At 37.9% G+C, this 22,594-nt stretch overlaps 1 protein-coding gene across 9 annotated transcripts in view; it reads right to left on the bottom strand.

Annotated features, from left to right (window-relative positions):
* Positions 1 to 9,626: 9,626 nt before the first annotated feature.
* The window catches only part of ADAM29 (ADAM metallopeptidase domain 29), a 67,741-nt gene continuing 54,773 nt past the window's right edge, over positions 9,627 to 22,594 (bottom strand). For 6 of the 9 annotated variants that reach the window (XM_063638451.1, XM_063638443.1, XM_063638444.1 and 3 more), the window contains one exon: positions 9,627 to 12,438. In XM_063638451.1, the coding sequence (XP_063494521.1) occupies positions 9,637 to 12,258 (2,622 nt within the window). In that variant the 5' untranslated portion in view covers positions 12,259 to 12,438 and the 3' untranslated portion in view covers positions 9,627 to 9,636. Of the gene's footprint in view, positions 12,439 to 13,380; positions 13,473 to 17,749; positions 17,819 to 22,594 lie in introns of all 9 variants that reach the window. The other 3 variants (XM_063638445.1, XM_063638450.1, XM_063638449.1) reach the window with 2 other exon arrangements.

Raw genomic sequence — 22,594 nt, 5'->3', positions numbered from 1 at the left:
AATACCAAAGGAACACAAATTTCTGCTAATAAACCATAAAGAAAGAAATGGAGATCTGAGTTGCCAAAAGTAATTCAAAATTATTGCTTTAAAGAAGCTCAGCAAGCTATTAACACAAAAAGACAAATCAACAATTTCAACACAACAACACATAAACAAAATTAGAGGTTTAAAAAAGAGTTAAAAATCATAAAAGAGCCAGTTTTTGGAGTTAATACAGTTAATAGCCTGGGAAACATAGTGAGACCCTGTCTCTACCAAATTTTTTAAAAAATTAGGTGGGCATGGTGGTGCATACCTGTGTTTCCAGCTACTAAGGAGGCTGAGGTTGGAGGATTGCTTGAATCCAGGAGGTCATGGCTGCAATGAGCCATGATTATACCACTGCGTTCTAGCCTGGGTAACAGAGCAAGACCCTTTCTCAACACACACACACACACACACACATACTGTAATAGAAAGTGCAATGAAGAGTTTCAACAGTAGAGTCAGTCAAGCAGAAGAAAAAAATAGTGAACTAAAAGAAATGTCATTTGACATTATATAGTCAGAAGAGAAAAGAGAAGAAAAGAATGAAAAATAGTGAAGAAAGCCTATGGGAGTTATGTGCCATTATCAAGTAAAGCAATATATGCATAACAGAAGTTTCCCCAGAGAATAGAAAGGAGAAGGAAGTGGAGTTATGTGACATTAAGTGAAGCAATATATGCATAATAGAAGTTTACCTAGAGAATACAAAGGGGCAGGAAGTTTATTAAAATAAATAATTACTGAAAACTTACATAATCTGGAGAAGAAAACGGACATCTAAGAAGATCAAAGATCCAAGGAGCCCAAATGATTCCACATATGTTGAACATAAAAATGTTTACACAAAGACACATTACAATTAAGTTGGCAAAAGTCAAAAGCAGACAGAATTTTGAAAGTAGCAAGAGAAAAGCAATTTGTAATATGCAAACCTCTATAAGATTATCAGCTGATTTCTCAGGAGAAATCTTGCAGTTCAAGAGAGAGTGGGATAATGTATACAAAGTACTTAATGAAAAGAAATGAACTGCCAATCATAAACACTATACCCAGCAAAACTATCTTTTAAAATGAAGGAGAGGTAAAATCTTCTGTCAAACAAACACTGACAGAGTCATTACCAGATCTTCCTTATGAGAAAAACTTGAGAGTTTTTAAAATGGGAACAAAATTATGCTAATGATTTTGCATATAAAAGGGTATTTTACCAGTAAATGTAATATATAGACACACAGTAGTGACATTAATGTTGGTGCATAAATTAATGTTAACTCTAATATAAAAGTTAGACAAAAATATTAATAACTATAACAAAAAATTGATTAATGATATATAATATTAAAATGAGTAATTCTGACTTCAGTAATACAAGTATGTTGGGTGGTTGTTTAGGTTTTTTATTTTCTGAGTACTCCTTAGGATCAGTTTGTATCTCTAGAAACCTTGATGTGATTTTTGGCTGAGAAAACAATGAATCTGTAGATCATGTTGGGAAGAACTGACATTTTAACAATACTGAACCTTATGATCCATGAATATGAACTATATCTCTATGTGCTTAGATATTTGATTTCAGTAATCAGCATTTGGTTTATTTCTGCATATAGTTTCTGAATATATTTATATTTTTTAGATTTCTACCTAAGTACTTTGGGTTTGGGGTGCTTTTAAAAATAGTATTATTCCTGTTAAACTACTATTGATATTCTTCACAGAACTAGAGAAAACTATTTTAAAATTCATATAGAACCAAAAAAAAAAAAAGAGCCCGAATAGTCAAGGCAATCCTAAGCAAAAAGAACAAACCTGGAGGCGTCACACTACCTGACCGCAAACTATACTACAGCAACCAAAACAGCATGGCATTAGTATAAAAACAGACACATAGACCAATGAAACAGAATACAGAACTCAGTAATAAGACCATGCACCTACAACTATTTGATCTTTGACAGGATTCCCTATTCAATAAATGGTGCTGGGAGAAACTGGCTAGCCATATGCAGAAGATTGAAACTGGATCCCTTCCTTACATTACATACAAAAATTAACTCAAGATGAATTAAGTACTTAAATGTAAGACCCAAAACTATAAACCCTCGGAAGACAGCTTAATCAATACCATTCAGCACATAGACACAGGCAAAGATTTCATGATGAAGATGCCAAAAGCAATTGCAACAAAAGTAAAAATTGACAAATGGAATCTAATTAAACTAAAGAGCTTCTGCACAGCAAAAAGAAACTATCAACAGAACAAACAGACAGCCTACAGAATGTGAGAAATGTTTTGCAAACTATGCACCTGATGAAGGTCTGCTATATAGCACCTATAAGGAACTTAAATAAATTTACAAGAAAAAAAACATAAAAAAGTGGGCAAAGGATATGAACAGACACTTCAAAAGATGACATACATGTGGCCAACAAGCATATGAAAAAAAGCTCAACGTCACTGATCATTACAGAAATATAAGTTAAAACCACAATGAGTCACCATCTCATGCCAGTCAGAATGGCTATTATTTGAAAGGTCAAGGCTGGGCGCAGTGGCTCACGCTTGTAATCCCAGCACTTTGGGAGGCTGAGGCGGGAGGATCACGAGGTCAGGAGATCGAGACCACAGTGAAACCCCATCTCTACTAAAAATACAAAAAAATTAGCCGGGCATGGTGGTGAGCGCCTGTAGTCCCAGCTACTCCGAGAGGCTGAGGCAGGAGAATGGCGTGAACCCGGGAGGCGGAGCTTGCAGTGAGCCGAGGTTGCGCCACTGCACTCCAGCCTGGGCAACAGAGGGAGACTCCATCTCAAAAAAAAAAAAAAAAAAAAAAAAAGAAAGGTCAGAAAATAACAGATACTGACAAGGTTATGGAGGAAAAGGAATGCTTATACACTGTTGGTGGGAGTGTAAGTTAGTTCAGCTATTGTGGAAGGCTGAGGTTATGCTTGTGTTTCTCCAGGCCAAAACTAGAGGCCAATTTGGATACCATCAAGACACCTGAAACCTTATCATGAGCCAGATGCTGAGGAAGAGATTTGGGAGGCACCCAAAGACTCCCTGGTTGCAGCCATGTCGAGACTGATAATGAGGCCTCTTTCCTGCTTGTAGTGGGTGATTTAAAACCTGAACTAGAAATACCATTTGACCCAGCCATCCCATTACTGGGTATATACCCAAAGGACTATAAATCATGCTGCTATAAAGACACATGCACACGTATGTTTATTGCGGCACTATTCACAATAGCAAAGAGTTGGAACCAACCCAAATGTCCAACAACGATAGACTGGATTAAGAAAATGTGGCACATATACACCACGGAATACTATGCAGCCATAAAAAATGATGAGTTCATGTCCTTTGTAGGGACATGGATGAAACTGGAAAACATCATTCTCAGTAAACTATCGCAAGGACAAAAAACCAAACACCGCATGTTCTCACTCATAGGTGGGAATTGAACAATGAGAACTCATGGACACAGGAAGGGGAACATCACACTCCAGGGACTGTTGTGGGGTTGGGGGATGGGGGAGGGACAGCATTAGGAGATATATCTAATGCTAAGTGATGAGTTAATGGGTGCAGGAAATCAACATGGCACATGTATACATATGTAACAAACCTGCACATTGTGCACATGTACCCTAAAACCTAAAGTATAATAATAATAAAAAAAAAACTTGATCTCACTAATTATCATGTGATTTGTCAATAATGTATATTGTCTTCTTGTGTGAATTCTTCTTTGTATAATACTGATCATTCTATTTTAGCAGTAAGAGCCTGAGAAGGAGTATGGATACCTGTAAAGATTTCCCATCCTTGGGAAGCCTCTCCTTCTGTGCATATTATTACTGAAATTTTTCAAAAGATTTTGAGGCACTCTCAGTGTTTCATTGCTACTTTAATTTTAATCATTATCATTCCACATTACAAACAGCAGACTATGTAAATAATTGGCAGAAAAATTCTACTCTGCTGTGGAATTCCCAAACTAATATAGACCAGAAACTAGCTAATCAAATCAATGATCTCCGATAAATTGTAATCTGGCTAAGAGATCGAGTAACTAGTTTAGAATATAGAATGCTGTTACAATGTGACTGGAATACTTCTGATTTTTGCATGACTCCTCATTTGTATAATGAAACAGCATGAGTGGGAAATAATTAAGAGACATTTAAAGGGTCATACTGGAAATTTATCTTTGGATATTGCAAAACTGAAGGAACAAGTATTTCAAGCCTCTCAGGCACATCTGACACTAATGCCAGGAACTGAAGTGTTTGAAGGAGCTGCAGATGGATTAGCAGCTATTAACTGGTTAAAATGGATCAAGACACTTGGAGGCTCTGTGATTTCAATGATGACTGTGCTTTTAATTGTTGTTGTCTTTGTGTAGTCTGTAGATGCGGATCCTAAATTCTGTGAGGAGTAGCCCACTGTGAAAAAGCTGCCTTTGCATTTATTGCTTTGCAAAAACAGAAAGGGAGACATGCAGGGAACAAACCCTAAGCCTGTCATAAACAGGCCTTAAAGAAACTGGCCATAAACAGGATTTCTGCCGCAATGTGACGTGCTCTTGATGGCTATCACACACACTGCTAGAAGTTGTTGGTTTACTGGAGCAAGGCAAGGAACACCTGGCCCACCCGGAGTGGAAAACTGCTCAAACCACAAACAGTAGCAGGAGTGGCCTGTACCTTAACAATATATTTTTGCTGCAGATAATCAGCCAAAGCTTATTTCTCTTCTCCTCACTAAGAAAGCTTTGTTTCCCATAAGGAATGCTTTCAGTTAATCTATAATCTATAGAAGCAATGCTTATCACTGCCTTGCTGTCAATAAATATGTGGGTCAAACTCTGTTCGTGGCTCTGAAGGCTGTTAGCCCCCTGATTCTCACTTTGCACTCTATTTCTGTGTCTTTGTCTTCAATTCCTCTAGCGCTGCTGGGTTGGGGTCTCCATGGCCGAGCTGGTCTCGGTATCTCCTGGTACCTGATATGGAGCATTGAATTGGCAAATTTGTTTTCTCCATTCCTGTCCAAAGCCCCACCAGAAGAAATTTGCCTTCAGTTGGCAAGGCTCACAATATACCTTTACTATTCTACCTAAGGGGTATGTCAACTCTACAGCTTTGTGTCATAATCTTATTCGGAGATACCTTGATCACTTTTCACTTCCACAAGATATCGCACTGGTCCATCACATTGGTGACATTATGCTGACTGGAGCCAGTGAGCAAGAAGTAGCAAACACACTGGACTTATTGGTGAGATATTTGCATGCCAGAGGATAGGAAATTAATCTGACTAAAATTCAGGGGCCTTCTACCTCAGTAAAATTTCTAGGGGTCCAATGATGTTGGGACTGTCGAAATAATCCTTCCAGGGTGAAGGATAGGTTGCTGCATTTGGCCCCTCCTACAATCAAAAAAGAGGCACCACACCTAGTGGGCCTATTTGGATTTTGGAGGCATCACATTCCTCAGTTGGGTGTGTTACTCCAGCCCATTTATCAAGTGACCAGAAAAGCCGCAAGTTTTGAGTGGGATCCAGAACAGGAGAAGATTCTGCAAGAGACCCAAGCTGCTGTGCAAGCTGCTCTGCCACTTGGGCCATATGACCCCACAGATCCAGTGGTGCTTGAGGTGTCAGTGGCTGATAGGGATGCTGTTCGCAGCCTTTGGCAGGCCCCCATAGGTGAATCAGAGCAGAGGCCCCTAGGATTTTGGAACAAGGCCCTGCCATCTTCTGCAGATAACTACTCTTCTTTTGAGAGACAGCTCTTGGCCTGTTACTGGGCTTTGGTGGAAATTGAATGTTTGACTGTGGGTCATCAAGTCACCATGTGACCTGAACTGCCTTTCATGAACTGGGTGCTTTCTGACCCATTTAGCCATAAATCAGGTCATGCACAGCAGCTTTCTATTATCAGTGGAAGTGGTATGTACGTGATTGGGCTCGAGCAGGTCCTGAAGGCTCAAGAAAGTTACAAGAGGAAGTGGCTCAAATGCCCATGGTCTCCACTCCTGCCACCCTGCCTTCTCTTCCCCAGCCTGCACCAATGGCCTCATGGGGAGTTATCTATGATCAGTTGACAGAGGAAGAGAAGACTAGGGTCTGATTCGCAGATGGTTCTTCATGATATGCAGGCATCACCTGAAGTGGACAGCTCTAGCACTACAGACCCTTTCTAGGACATCTCTGGAGGATAGACATGAAGGGAAATATTCCCAGTGCACAGAACTTCAAGCAATGCACCTGGTTGTGGATTCTGCATAGAAGGAGGAATGACCAGATGTGCAATTATATACTAATTCACGGGCTGTAGCCAATGGTTTGGCTGGATGTTCTCGGACTTGGGAGAAGCATGATTGAAAAATCGGTGACAAAGAAATTTTGGGAAGAGGTATGTGGATGGAACTCACTGAGCGGTCAAAAACTGTGAAGATATTTGTGTTCCATGTAAGTGCTCACCAACAGGTGACCTCAGCAGATGAGGATTTTAATAATCAAGTGAATAAGATGACCCTTTCTGTGGACACCACTCAGCCTCTTTCCCCAGCCACCCCGTCATCACCCAATGGGCCCATGAACAAAATGGCCATGGTGGTAGGGACAGAGGTTATGCATGGGCTCAGCAACATGGACTTCCACTCACCAAGGCTGATTTGGCTAAGGCCACTGCTGGGTGCCCAATTTGCCAGCAGCAGAGACCAAAACTGAACCCTCTATTTGGCACCATTCTTCAGGGTAATCAGCCAGCTCCCTGGTGGCATGTTGATTATATTGGACCTCTTCCATCATGGGAAGAGTAGAGGCTTGCCATCACTGGAATAGACACTTACTCTGGATATGGATTTGCCTATCCTGCACACAATGCTTCTGCCAGGCTACCATCTGTGGACCCACAGAATGCCTTATCCACCATCATGGTATTCCACACAGCATTGCCTCAGACGAAGGCACTTACTTTACAACTAAAGAAGTGTAGCAGTGGGCTCATGCTTATGGAATTCACTGGTCTTACCGTGTTCCCCATCATCCTGAAGCAGCTGGATTGATAGAATGGTAGAATGGCCTTTTGAAGTCACAATTACAATGCCAACTAGGTGACTATACTTTTCATGGCCGAGGCAAAGTTCTCCACAAGGCTGTATATGCTCTGAATTAGCATCCGATATATGGTACTGTTTTTCCCATAGCCAGGATTCATGCTCCAGGAATCAAGGGGTGGAAGTGACACCACTCACCATTACCCATAGTGATCCACTACCAAACCTTTTGCTTCCTGTTTGTATGACATTTCGTTCTGCTGGCCTAGAGGTCTTAGTTCCAGAGGGAGGAATGCTGCCACCAGGATACACAACAATGATTCCATTAAACTGGAAGTTAAGATTGCCACCTGGACACTTTGGGATCCTCCTACCTTTAAGTCAACAGGCTAAGAAGGGAGTTACAGTGTTGGCTGGGGTGATTTACCCAGACTATTAAGAGGAAATCAGTCTATTACTCCACAATGGAGGTAAGGAAGAGTATGCATGGAATACAGGAGATCCATTAGGGCATCTCTTAGTATTACCATGCTCTGTGATTAAGGTAAATGGGAAACTACAACAGCCCAATCTAGGCAAGACTACAAATGACCAGACCCCACAGGAATGAAGGTTTGGGTCACTCCACCAGGGAAATAAAAAAATAAAAAAAAGGACCTGCTGAGGTGCTTGCTGAAAGCAAAGGGAATACAGAATGGGTAGTAGAAGGTAGTCATCAATACCAGCCATGACCACGTGACCAGCTGCAGAAATGAGGACTGAAATTGTCATGAGTATTTCCTCCTTCTTCTGTTGAAAACATTTTTGTGCATGTATACATTTGTACTAAGAAAATATCTTCGTTTTATTTCCCTTCTCATTTATCATGTGACAAGATTTATTGACTTCATATCAGCATTTAAGTATTGTTAATTTTATGTAATAGTATTTGGATTGGAGATTGGTGCGTTTCCAGTTGTAGGAAGGATAGTTGTATTATTTTAGGCATAATTATGACCGTATTATTCTTTATTTGAAGATTATGCATGATCTCAAGAGATGTGTATGGGTTCAAGTTGACAAGGGGTGGACTTGCGATGGTTAATACTGAGTGTCAATTTGACTGGATTGAAGGATACAAAGTATTGATCCTGGGTGTGTCTGTGTGGGTGTTGCCAAAAGAGATTAACATTTGAGTCAGTGGGCTGGGAAAGGCAGACCCACCCGTAATCTGGGTTGCCACAATCTAATCAGCTGCCAGCATAGCTAGAATATATGCAGGCAGAAACATGTGAAAAGAGAGACTGGCCTAGCCTCCCAGCCTACATCTTTCTCCTATGCTGGATGCTTCCTGCCTTCAAACATCAGACTCCAAGTCCTTCAGTTTTGGAACTCGGACGGGCTTTCTTTGTTCTACAACCTGTAGATGGCCTATTGCGGAACCTTGTTATTGTGTGAGTTAATACTTAATAAATTCCCCTTTCTCTCTCTCTCTGTGTGTGTGTGTGTGTATTCCATTAGTTCTGTCCCTCTAGAGAACCCTAACACACCATTTCACCACTGATGGGCACCTAGGTTGATTCCATGTCTTTGCTGCTGTTAAGAGTGCTGTGCTTCATCTCATTTTATAACCAGAGGAACCCAGAAGTTGAAAGAGAACTGTAATTATTATCCCACCTTATTTTGAAGTAAACTGTCTATAAGTTTAAGTAATTTTCCAGAGACAGTGAAGGACAGTGATTTAAAAAACCCTGAACATTAAAGTAAATTTAAAAAAATAAAGCATACGATGCCTTCTCACTCCTGCTTCATCCATTATATCAAGATTAGTACTATAACAGAGCTCAGTCAGAAAAAGGGAAACCACGTGAGTGATTTTGGAGGGATATAATTAAATATAAGTAATTGGGTAAACAGCAATTGAAGAACAGAACAAGTTAAGGTAGACACCACGCTACTAATTGGCTACTAAATATGAACTACTAATTGCAAAAAAGTGATTCCATTCATGAAGCTAAGTAGCAAATGGAAAAGATTGGAGTTAGTTGAACCTAGAAGATGGTAGTGGCCCCACGGATCTCACACTCAGAATTCTAACAATAGGTATTGCTCAGCTGGTGCTGGAAGTTTGAGACATTTGTATAGAGCTCAAAGAACTGGAATCCAGAATCCTGAGTGTAACACACCAGACAGCAGACAATGAAGTTTTTCTGGAGTGAGTTTTAAAAAGTAGGGGGAGATTAAAATCAAGTATTGTTACCAGTGTAAAACCTATTATTCAGGAGACACTGATAAACAGGAAGAAAACAGATCTCCCAGATTTCTAATTTCCTATTCTTTCTCCCTGTTGCAAAACCCTGTAGGATGAGGTCTGGTTTAGCAGAAATACGGTTCCTATAAAGTAGAGTGAAAAAGAAGAAAGGATTTGGAAGCTGAAAGACAACAAGTTAAAAATTGGTACGCCACACATATGCCATGGCTTTTTTAGGAAATATGAAGTGGCAAGTTTTTCAGAAAAATAAACTTTCAAATTATTTAAAACAATGAAGAGTAAGTAGAAACACACTAGGAATTATTTTTTAATGTACCTTTTCTGGATACAGTTTTTGGAATTGGTACTGATTGCTTTCGTTTACCACTTTGACTCCGGTAAGGTGTCACATGAGGTTGACTCTGGGAGGGTGTCACCCGAGGTTGGCTCTGGGAGGGCGTCACAGGAGGTTGACTCTGGGAAGGCGTCACCCGAGGTTGACTCTGGAAAGGTGTCACAGGAGGTTGACTCTGGGAAGGCGTCAACTGAGGTTGCCTCTGGGAGGGCATCACAGGAGGTTGACTCTGAGAAGACATCACCCGAGGTTGACTCTGGGAGGGTGTCACAGGAGGTTGACTCTGGGAAGGCGTCAACCGAGGTTGACTCTGGGAAGGCATCACAGGAGGTTGACTCTGGGAAGGCGTCACAGGAGGTTGACTCTGGGAAGGCATCACCCAAGGTTGACTCTGGGGAGGTAACTCATGAGGTTGACGCTGAATTTTTTCCTCTTTTGCAGATGGAGTTTGAACATCTTGCTGCTTTTTTATTGGCTTACTTTTTTTACAAAGTCGATAAAGGCAACATAATAAAATAAACAAAACAATAAGCAACAATATACACAGATAACAAAACTTCTTTTTCTTCTTTCTCTTAGGGGGTGGGCCACTGTCAACACTACCTCCATAGCCTTCTATCAGGCAGTTGGGAGGGTCCCACAGATAATTGCAATGGCAGTGATGTTTATTGTTGCAGATGCCCCTCTTGTTACAAAATGCAGGTGAGCAATTACTATTCAAGATGGTTATATGGACACAGTGCCTATGGATGCATATATGATCTATGCCACACTCTGTTCCATCTTTCACTTCACCAATGTCAGGTCCCTTCATCCCCAAATGGTAATCAGTACTCCAGCACATTATGTCATTGAAGCGAGCCCAATGCACAGTAGTATGATCACTCAAATTGGGAATTTCTGTCACATTCTCACACTGAATTCTTCCACACTGGACATCTGAGATATCACATTTTATATATGTAGCATTTTTGATACCACAGTGACCAACACGGTCACCTAAGGTGTTCAATTGTTTGTAGCAGGTCTCACTTGCAGTATTTGCCCCTGCACCAAAAATCCTCCTACACTGTTCATTGCGGTCATGACAGTTCTTTTCATAGCAGTAGCCCCTCTCCTTACAGGGAATTCCATCTTCCACATAAAAGTCATCTGGGCACTTATGGGAACTACCATTGCACCACTCTGGAAGATCACATTCATTGACCTCCTTTCTACACACTTGCCCTGATGGTAGGAACTTACAGTCTTTGCAACAAAGCCCAAAAGCACAAGTAGAACCATCAGTCAGAGTGCAGTTTGACAGACAGCAGGGATCTTTTGCACAATGCTTTAAAAGTCCACAGTCACACTCTTCTCCTTCTTCAACAACACCATTCCCACAGCGCTTCACATTAAAGATGTCCTTTGTGTGTAGAGTTTCAAGCAAACACTTCGTCCTCTCTACGGTATATTCCCAAAAATCACCGTAACTACAATTGCTAAATTTAGTTATTGGTGGGTTACCTTCATGCATTATGCATCTAGGTTGTGAACAACGACATGTATCCTCATCATGGTTCATGCCCAAATTATGACCTAGATGATGAGCCACTGCAATTGAAAAAGTGCCCAAAGTTTTGTTCATGAAAGTAACAATTGCACAACTACGGTGTGGTGTACACATTCCTCTAAAAGCTCCTATGCCACTTAACCCTCTTAATCCTAGAGTTGTGAAAAGATGTGAGGTGTCATGTTGCATCCGGGGAGTAATGTTCTCCGACTTCCACTTGCAATACAGGTGCACAGATTTCCTTACATCATCTACTACAATGAGGTTTTTATTGGTCCAGATCTCCAAACCAAATAATAACACCTTAACACCAATGACATCCAAAATGGAATCCACTATATTAACAATAACATATAGATCCTCCAGCAACTTTGAGTCATTCCTTTCATAACGAATGTATAGATAATTGTCAATGACGACTACAATTTCAACAATCCTAAAATGGATCCACCAGCCCACATAAGAACTTTGCTTCTGAGTGGAATTATCAATTTCTGCAAATTCCATTCGGCATGTTATTTCCTTTTGCATAAATCCGGATCTCATGGTTGAAAATTGTTTCTCCTCACTGTCCATCTTATACACCAGATGTTCAAACGTGGTAGAAAATGCTAGGGGCTTGATTTCATAAGCAAAGTCATTTATCTGTAATATTCCTTGAAAACCCCCAAAACAGGTACTGAGGGAAACCAGGGATTCTGGGTCCCCTTCCACATAACCATGATAGTAGCAGTTATTCTGGACAAAAGGCTGGTCCTCAAGGATAGCACCCTGGTCTGTGTAGGTGAACACAGGGAGGTGTTTGGGAAACAAAAGCTTCTTGACCTTTATGTGGATAATGTGTTTCTGGCCTCCAAAAGGCAGGATATAGGAGAGCCAGCCTGGAGGTTTCATGCCTCTGGTGGTGCCAGTTATCCTCACAGGAATCACCACATCCGGAGGGCTGTGATATTGGGGGTGCTCATCCTGGATGTGTCCAGAACAGGACAGAAACACCCCAAGCCAATGCAGCAGGAGTAACATCTTCATGTTCAACAAGGCTTCAAATAACAGTGATTTTGAAGTCCCTGTTATGGAAACACTGGTCCAGAGCAGAAGTCAGGGCTGGAGTCACAGGTGGTGTGGCTCCTTCTTCTGAGTTGGTCAGTGTGTAGTGCTGATCATTAAAGATCCATCTTCTGGCAGAGTTGAACCATCAGAGCTGCAGCACTGTAAGTAAAACAAAAAGCATGTGGATGAGTGTACAGAAATTCTTCTTATAAGAGAATCCAGTGGGGAAGAGGAGAAAGAGAAAAAAACATGAGATAAAAGTGATTAGTGCTTTCATCAAGGAATGACTCAAGAAACTGCCTAGAATTTGCTCTGAAATATTGATAGGGAAAAGGGAATAGGGAGTATACAGAAAATAAAACTTGGCCATACACAGATAGTTATTGAATATAAAGATGGAAAAGTGATTCACTATACAGTTCTTTAAATATGTAATTATTTGCAAATATTTCCACAATAATGAAAACAAAATTTTTTAAGGGTAAGCTGAACTTATATCTTAAATTTCTGAGACAGTTTCAATTTACACGTGTTAAATTGTCATAAGCATTAATATCTTTTCTATTCCATTTCAGATGATAAATTAGTTGAAAACATTGTCTAAGAGACATTTTTAAAAACCATTTTTATGTTATTTTAAATTTTTGGTACTTACCATATAGCTTTCTATGGCACAATATTTATTTAATTTTCTGTTTCTTCCCTAATTTCCTCTTCTCACTAGCCTTGTCAGCAGGAATATCCTCAAGGGCATCATTTGCATCATTCACAAATATTAGTATCTCATATAATGCCTGGTTTAATTCTTTACGTAATAAATAACGGTTGACTTGAAGCTGATTGTTCTTGGAGTGAAATAAATATTACTCAAAATATGTTTACATTTTATTATGTTTTTAAAGAAGAACATTATTCAGCATCTATGATAAATGCACGCTCTGGAACAAAGTTTTGTAATTTCAGTTTTTCCTTATCCTTCCTTCTAAATACAATTTAATACTCTGAAACAAGTCAATGGACAACAAAAAAAAAGACTCTGAAAACTCATGGACATAGAGAATAGAAGGATGATTAATAAAAAGAAAAATTCTGAGTAGTGACCTTTGGACTTGAGGAAGGTCAGTTATCTGAGTTTCTTCTTATCTTTCATGTATATCCCAAACTGGGTGCTGGACAGATCTTTAACCCCAAACCTCCAACAGACATAGACAAAAATAAAAAATAAAAATAACTAAAGAAAAGCTTTCACTTTCTGGCCAAATGACTAAGAATGGAAAAGCTCAGCAAAGACATGGGGAGGTGCTGCAGCCCCTTCTTTAGAGTCAGGGAGTCAGGACACATGTGTGTGTTGATTCACCCACAGTGGCCATTTCAGACTTGGCAGGCCCACCAAAAACACAAACCACATTCAGTGCGCTGGTGGGCTGTCCATTCCACCCATATTGGCAACATCACAGCACTGGATGACTAACCTAACCCTCATTCGATAACCAGGTAACTAGCTAACTGATCTGCCTTCAGAGGCATCAGTGAAGCCCTACCTAGCTGATACAACCCTGCTGTAGAATAAGGCCAGTGAAATGGAGCCTGAATGAGCCACAGAATTATTATCCATAAAACCTGATATTTCCTAGCCCTCTATCAAATGACATAGGAAGACCAAAGCCTGGTTGTTTTTGTTCCTTCCATCTTCAGGCGTGAAGGTGGCCTAATGACATGAATGGCCTAGAAAGGGCCTTCTGCCCCAGATGGCACCAGCAATGATTGAGCTGAAACCCCTTCAGAATTAAAAAAGCAAAGTATAATAATATTGAAAGAGCTATCAAAATTAAACATTTTTGGAACTCAGCCCACAAAAGCACACCAGAATATATATACTCTAAACATAGAAAGGCAACTATCTTCTAAAATAGAAAATTTAAATAGGATCAAGCATCTCCTACAGAGTGACATCAGCAAAATGGCAGAGTGGGAAGTTCTGCACCGTCCTACTCCCTAGAACATATTTCAACAACAATTTGAACAAATTATCTTTGTAAGAAATTCTGAAGCTAATTGAATGACTACCACATCCTGGGAAAATGAAAAATCAGAGTTACCAAAGTTGGTAGGGAGATTCAGAACATCCTCTCAGTGGAGTCCCTGTCCCCAGTGTACTGCCATGCAGTCAGAAAGAGAACCCCTAGTTCCCAGCTTCACCCAGTCATTGGAAGAGACTGATTTGTGTCCAGTACTCCAAAATTTTTAAAGGGCCTTTATACACGAATTACTTCTGTCAGTTGGAGCTCTTATTGGTCTACCACAATTTAGCTTTCTGCAGAGGACAGAGATGGTGGCTTCATCTGGTGGATGCCACAGACCCCGCCCCCCCACAACCCAACTTCTTGGCATAGAGTAAGCAGATAAGAAATCTCAGCTTTCAGCTTACTGCTATGGAGGAAGAGTGCTGATCTGTGTATCTGACACTCCAACTTTTCAATGGCTGCCTGAAGATCTAGCATCTATCTAACTAGTTTAGAGCTTGAATGGGTCTGGCACAGTCTAGACACCTGTGGGAGAATGGAGATGCGGCTTGAGCCGGTAGTCAGCGTAGATCCTCCCTACTTCTCAGTACATAGAGAGCAGACAAAAAATTCCAGCTCTCAGCTTTCTCCTGGGATTGGGAAGGGTGTGGAATACTTGATTGGTGCATCCAACACCCAAATTTCTCCAGGGCTCTCAAAGTGAACTGGCATCTTACTAACCAGTCTTAGAGCTCTGAAAGGCCTATCACAGTCTAGCCACCAGGGAGGAAAATAGATGGAGGCTAGTGCTGGTGGGCACCATAGATCCTCCCTCCTGCTCAGCACAGAGCAAGCAGAAAAAATATCCCGTGTCAGCTTTCTTCTAGAGAAGAAAAGAAGTGATCATGTGCCCAGCACCTAACCTCTCCAGGACTACACAAAGAACTGATATGACTTCCCACTCTTGGATCTCTGATGGGTCTAGTACAGTCTAGACACCTGGGATAAAAGATTAATAGAAATGGTAGTTTGGACTGGTTGATACAATAGTTTCCCATCCCAGGTCAGCACAGAGGAGTAGACAAAAACCACACTGTTTCTTTTCATGGAGAGAGAGAGAGAGTTATTAGAAAGACTAGAATCTCTGGCTTTGCTGGTTGGTGGAGGTTTCCTCCTATACAAGGCTAGTCTGTAAAGACTGAGAGATGACCTTCTGTGCCTAATGTGCAAATGTCAACACAGATAACTAAGGAAAATGTAGAAACAGGCAAAGATGTTCCAAACAAAGAAAGAAGAGCTAAATCTTCAGAAACCAACCCTAATGAAACATCATTATATGATTTACTTGATTTAGAATGCAAAATGTGATATAAAGATGTTTATGCAGGTCAAGAGAACAATGCAGGAAAAAAGTTAGAATTTCAACAAAGCCATAGAAAATATTTTTAAAGTACCAAAACAGAAATCTTGAAGCTGAGGAACACAATAACTGAATTAAATTATTTAATAGAGAGCTTCGACAGTGGACTAGGTGAAGCAGAAGAAACAATCAGTGAACTTGAAAACATATCATTGGAAATGATTCAGTCAGTAGAGTAAAAATAAAAATGAGTGGAGAAAACTTAAGAAACTGATAGGACCTCTTCAAGGACACCAATATAAGCATTAAGGAAGTGTCAGAGGAGAAGAGAGAAGGGGCCAGAAAGCCTATTTAAAGAAATAATGGCTGAACACTTCCCAAATCTGGGGAAGGCAATAGACATTCAGATCCATGAAGCCCAAAAGTTCCCAAATAAGATGAACTCAAATAAATCAACATTGAGACACATTGTAATTACATTGTAAAAAGTCAAAAACAAAGTGTATTTTGAGATAAGGAGAAAAGTAACTTGTCACATAAAAGAAAATGCCCATGAAACTATCTGTGAATTTTTCAGCAGAAACCTTGCAGGCCAGAGGGAGTGGGATGATACATTCAAAGTTCTAAAAGAAGAGAAACTACCAACCAAGAACACTACACCTGGCATTTAATAGTGGAGGAGAGATAAAGACTACTTAAAATAAACAAAAGCTGAGAGAGATCATCACCAATAGTATATTACCTGCCTTAGAAAAAATGCTAAAAGGAGTTCTTCAAGTTGAAATGATGGAATACTAAACAGCAACACCATAGCATAAGAAAGTATGAAACTTGATAATAAAGGTAAGTATAGGGACAGATACAGATATTGTATTACTGTAATAGTGGTGTATAAATGACTTATTTTTTATTCATTGCAAATATGTTATTGTATATATTTAAGGTATACAACATGATGTTTTCATATACATATACATAGTGAAATGATTACTACAGTAATAATGACTTTTAATTCTAGTATAAAAGTCAAAAGACAAATGTATTAAAAAAAGAAATAAAATATGTTAAAAGATACACAATATGAAAAGATGTAAATTGCAGCAACAATAAAATAAAGTGTGGGGTAGGGTATTAGAGCTCCTGTGTGTGACTGCAGAGATTATTCTAGAGTTTCTGTGTGCTATTGAACTTATCAGCTTAAAATAGACTATTAAGCAGTTTTTAAAATAAAGACAAACAAAATTCATAAATGTTAGCTAGACAAAGAAAAAAAGAAGACTCAATATCAGAAATGAAAGAGGCAACATTACTACAGATGCCACAGAAATAAAATGGATCATAAGATAACACTATGAAAGGGATTTTCATGGAATGTTTTGGCAACAATGTAGCTTTTAATACTACCATAGCACGTTTATTTTTCTTTTAGCTTTTCTATTAGTTTCCTATGGCTGCTGTAACAAATTACCACAATCTCAGTGTCTTAAAGCAACACAAAGGTATTACCTTATAGTTCTGTAGTTCTGGAGGCTAAAATGAGTTTCACTGGCCAAAACGAAAGTGTCAGCAAGACTGAGTTTCTTTTTGGAGATTAAAAGGGAAAAATCTGTTTCTCATTCCTTTCCAGCTTCTAGAAGCCACCCACGTTAATGGCTCATAGACTTATTCCCTCAATTTTCAAGGGTGGTTGGAGGTAGCAGGTCAAATCATTCTCATATCACTTCATTTTGACTCTGCCTCTTCTGCCTCCCTCCTTCACTTATAAGAACCTTTGGAATTGCATTGGACTCACGGTATAATACAGGGAACTCTCCCTATTTTAGGGTCATCTGATTAGCAACCTTGATTCCATCTGCAACCTAAATTCCCTTTACCATGTAAATTGGAATCTTTATCGGTTTCAGGGAATAGGACAGGAATATTTGTGGGAGACAATTATTCCACCCACTTCATCCTCTTTATTGTATTCATCTTCCTAATAACTAATCCTATTGTCTTTTAATCTGCGTATATTCTTTTTGTGAATTTTTCTTCCAGGAATGTAGGGTCCATATATTTTTCTCTTGTACCTATCAAGGTGTTATAATATAAACATGGTATCACTTACAGTCAGTGAGGATGTGAGGAGACAGGTGCCTTCTAATACAGAATATAGAATGATAAATCAAGCCCCACACTGCAGAGAAAATGTGGCAATATGGTCAAGATCCAGAGTTTCCTTTTAAGAAGTTATTCCAGAGTAATATTAAGTTATTTAATCAAATATTTATGGGAAAAACATCATAGCATTACTTATAATAGTAAAAATATGTAAAGAATTCTCAACTTTGGGTAAATAAATTAATATTTCATTTTTATATGGAAAAGTAATTAGTATAAATTATATTTTCAAAGGATATTAACTGACACGTCAAAATACTTGGTGTTTATTTTGAAACATAAAAGCATGATAAAAATAACTAACCTAATTTTAACTTTAAAAAATGATGTTGGTATAGCATTCTTTTATGTATGTACATTACTATAAACATTCCTATATTTTTATTCATTTATTTTATACAGTTTACGGTGAAGTACACACAAATATTAACATTGGTTTTCCCTGGAATTGTGAGTTTAAGTGTTACTTGTATTTTCTTTCTAAGGCCTTTCTCTAAACACTTTTTTCAAATACATATAAATTCAATTTATAGTCAGAAAAAAGTTATTTTTAAAGTGAAGACATTGAAAATAGGTTCAATTTTAATTCATTTTATTAGTTAGGATTCTGACATCCTATGTAGAATTTTTTTTTAATTTTTACTTTGTTTTTGGTCCTGTAATTTTATTTAAAATATATAATGGTATAAAGAAGGCAATGATAATGATGATGATGAAGAAAAATGAAGAGGATGAATTGCCACAGTGTCTTCAACAATGTGTACATGTACCCTAGAACTTAAAGTATAATAATAAAAAATTTTTAATAAATAAATAAAAGAAAAATGAAGAAGATGATGTTAATTTTTCCAGTACTGGAAAATAAGAGACTAAGTTTTCTAACGAGAGATCTCACTACATGATGGAAAGTCTTTGTGAACGTTGAATTTTCTAGGGTGAAGGTGCTCTCATCTTGCTTTCTTTTTTTTTCTAGAACTAATCCCCTTATGCAAAAATACGAATAGCAACAATGATGTAGAGAGGATTTATGTGAGTTTAAATGTAGGAAATGAATTTCATAAAATTCAAGGTACTAATACTTGAAGACAATCTATGACAGTGGCAATTTTGTTTTCCTAATTGACTTACAGATTTAAGACAAACACAATCTAAATTACATTAAGCTGTATGTGTGTGTGTGTGTGTTTGTGTGTGTTGGTGGAAAGTGGCAAACTGATTTTAAAGTTTATATGAATGTTCAAAATACCTAGGAATATCCACAATAATCTTTATAAAGAAGTACAAAGTTGATTATTTATACTACCTATTTCCCAATTCACTGGATAGTCAGAATGTGCTGTGGAATAGAACATGATATGAATGTGGCCAAAGTTAAAAGTAGATAATTGACACCCAGAGAAGAAACCAGCACATGATTCAATATTGCTGAAAACAAACAACATGCACATTAAGGTCAAGTCTAAAGTGCTTAAGTACAAAAAGTGGAGAGAGACACTGTACACAAGATCCAGTCCTTTGCAATGCATTGGTCCCCACGGCCAGAGGATCTGATCCACAGTTGGCATGGGCAGTGTGACTGCAGACATTTAACTTCCTGCTGCATTACAAGAGCCTTAATCCTTCCCCGATGTAGTCTGAAACACAGTAAGCTAGAGCTGTTCCAGAGGGCCATTGATGCACTTGCTTAAGCCCTCCTGCTTGATAGGTCTTTGGATTATAAAGGTGTGTGCAATTGTCAAATGACAGTGAATGCACACTTTGTCTAGTGTGTAATTCATTGTATGTATATTTTAACTCAAAAGAAAAAGCTAAACAAAATTCAGATCTAGCTCATGGTGTTCATGACGAAGTATTTAAAGGCAAGTGTACTGACATCTGCAATGCACTTAGAAAGAAACACGAAGGAAAAATCATGGTTTTACAGAGGAATTGACAAATAAATAATAAAGCAAGTGTAATGAACAAAATAATTCAGTTTCTGTTAAGATTTTAGGTATTTGCTAGCAAAATTATTCTGGGAAGAAATAACCTGTGAGTATTAAATCAGAAGAAAAGGCCATGAAAACTTAGGTTTAGAATTACAGCTGACTTCTCCCCTAAAATAATGAAAACAAGAAGATTATCAAATGTCTAATGCATTGAGGGAGAAAAAAAAATCCCTGCCAACCTAGAATTCTATATCTAGAAAAAGTATTCTTCAAAAATAAAGGAGAAGTAATATTTTCAAACCAAAACTAATGACATTGACAGCAGAACTGTCATACAGGAAATGTTAAAATAAGTTTTTCTGGAAGAAGAAAAAATTATATAAGTCAGAATCTTGAATCTACATTTTTAAAAGGGCATCAAAAAAGGAATAAAGTAAAATATTTTATTTGTCTCATCTTTAACTGATCTAACAGTTAATTGTTTGAAGCAATAGTAATAACAATTTATTTAGGTAATTCAAGAATATAAGTGAGTAAAATAATGACAGCAACATCAGAAGCGACAGATGGGAGAATGTGGAACACTGTGTTACAAGGTACCTATACTACAAATAAAATATACTGTTATTTGAAGCTGAACTAACTTTATTTAACAATGCATATTATAAAACCTAGTTCACCTACAGTTATGTAAAAAACAAAATGTAACTGTTGTGCCAAATAAAAGGGAATAATATAAAATAATTAAAACAAAAAAGGTAGAAAGAGAGATAGAGACTGGTAACAAAGAACAAATGTAATGAAAGAAAACAGTTACAAATATATTACATTTTAACACAAATATATGAGTAATCACTTTAAATATGTCTAATGACGTTGGTAAAATAGCAATAATTATTAGCCTAGATAAATTACAAGCCCCAGCTATATGCTGTCAGCAAGAAATTCATTTTAAATGTAAAGATTATGGCAATTAGAAGGATGGAGGAAGAGAGTTTACTATCACTAATAGAAAGAAAGCCAAAGTATATTTCAGACAAGAAGACGTCAGGAAAAAGGGAATTGTCAGGGATAGAAAGGGTAACTAGATAGTGATAAAAAAAAAAAAGGTCAATTCTCCAAGAAGAACACAACCCTAACTGGTATGTACCTAACAACACAGTATCAAAATATTTGAGGGAAAACCTGATAGAACTGAAAAGAGAAAGAGACAAATTTGCTATTATAGTTGGATAATTCCCCACCTCCCTCATCAGTAATTGACATGGAGCAGGCAACAAAATCAATAAGGATATGGTTGAAATGAAGAGCAGTATTGATCCATTTTATTGAATTGACGTTTATAGAACACTCTATTTAAAAACAGCAAAACACATATTTAAGCTTACATAGAATATTTACTAAGGTAGATCACATCCTGGATCTAGCTTAACAAATTTAAAAGAATATAAATCATACAAAATATTTTCTCAGACTACAATACCATCAAACTGTAACAGAAAGATAACTAGAAAATCTCCAAATACTCAGAATACTGGCAAAGCTGTGATCCATGAGCAGTGAATCTTGTAAGATCAAAAGCTCATAAAATCAGATCCAGGCATCATCACCAAATGCCTTTTCAAAATATTATACAGAAACAAGTATCTCACATTTTAAATCTTGTCAATTTAAGTTCAGGTCAGTTTAATTTCATTCTGATCTAATTACTTATATTTTTAGAAAGATAGATTCATATTAATTATAATATATAGACTGAAAAATTCCAAAAATAGCTCATAAGGAGTGTAAGAAAATAAATGTTGTGGGTACCCAAACAGCCCTCTATCTATTAAAAATATTAATTAGCTGCCTGAATCTTCAGTGTAGGTATTTTCTTTTCTCTGAGTTTCAGTTTAGATAAAGCAGAGAGCAGACCCAGAGTAGGAACTTACTAGTCTTGCTTTATTTCTTACTCCTAGATACACAGAAACTGGTGCAACAACGAAGTTATTAACAGTTTGTCCCTGAAATGGTAAGTTTCAGGGCAGATGAACACCACATCTTAAAGCAGAAGGAGGAATCAATTTGGCCATTAAAAATTGTGTGATATTTTATCCAGCTGGGTACAGGTCAGTGGGTGAAGAGATAAAGCTAAGGTACCCAGGTAAGAGTAACAGGAGGCAGTGAAATAAAACAATATCATTTGCAATAATATAATCCTTAGCATTAAGCTCATTACAGAGTGAGTACTCAATAAATGTTCATTAACCTATATTTTGAAAGTATTCATAACACAGAAGAATACACAGAACTGAACTGAGGAAAGTTCTTTCATTGAACTGTCTGTCCAGATGTTGAGAGGGTCCTTGCCTTTCCTATCGCATAAATGCAATTAATCAGGTGCTAATTTAACTGTCATATATGAAGCAATTGTTGCCTGTATGTTTCATTGTTATTGATTTATAAAAGAAAATGGCTTAAGTATTATTTGCATGTTTGGATGCATGCAAAGAAAGGTAAAAATAACTTCAGCCAACACTGAAAAGTGGATCAGTCTTTCATATTTGACTATGCTGATTTACAAAGCGTTATGTTACATGTATGGAACAATGACTTTTAGGAATCATACAGTTTATTTCCTGAAAAATTTGCTTTTATAAGCTTAACTAATTAATAAAATCAACTATTTATGGAGAGTGCATAGTGTGATAAGTATGTAATCTACAGCCTGATATCCTAGGCTAATTACCTAGGACCTGTATGCAGCAGGGTTTCCATATGTGTTTATAGAGACAGTAGGAGAATTCAGTTAACACATGAAGCATGCTCACTACAATGGCCAGAAAAAATAAGTGTTTTCTGTTGCCAAAACTACTAATATT

This window comes from Symphalangus syndactylus, chromosome 4 (genome assembly GCF_028878055.3).
Source record: "Symphalangus syndactylus isolate Jambi chromosome 4, NHGRI_mSymSyn1-v2.1_pri, whole genome shotgun sequence".
NCBI classification, from domain to species: domain Eukaryota; kingdom Metazoa; phylum Chordata; class Mammalia; order Primates; family Hylobatidae; genus Symphalangus; species Symphalangus syndactylus.
Note: the sequence above shows the minus strand (reverse complement) of the source record. Positions and strands in the feature narration are given on the sequence as shown.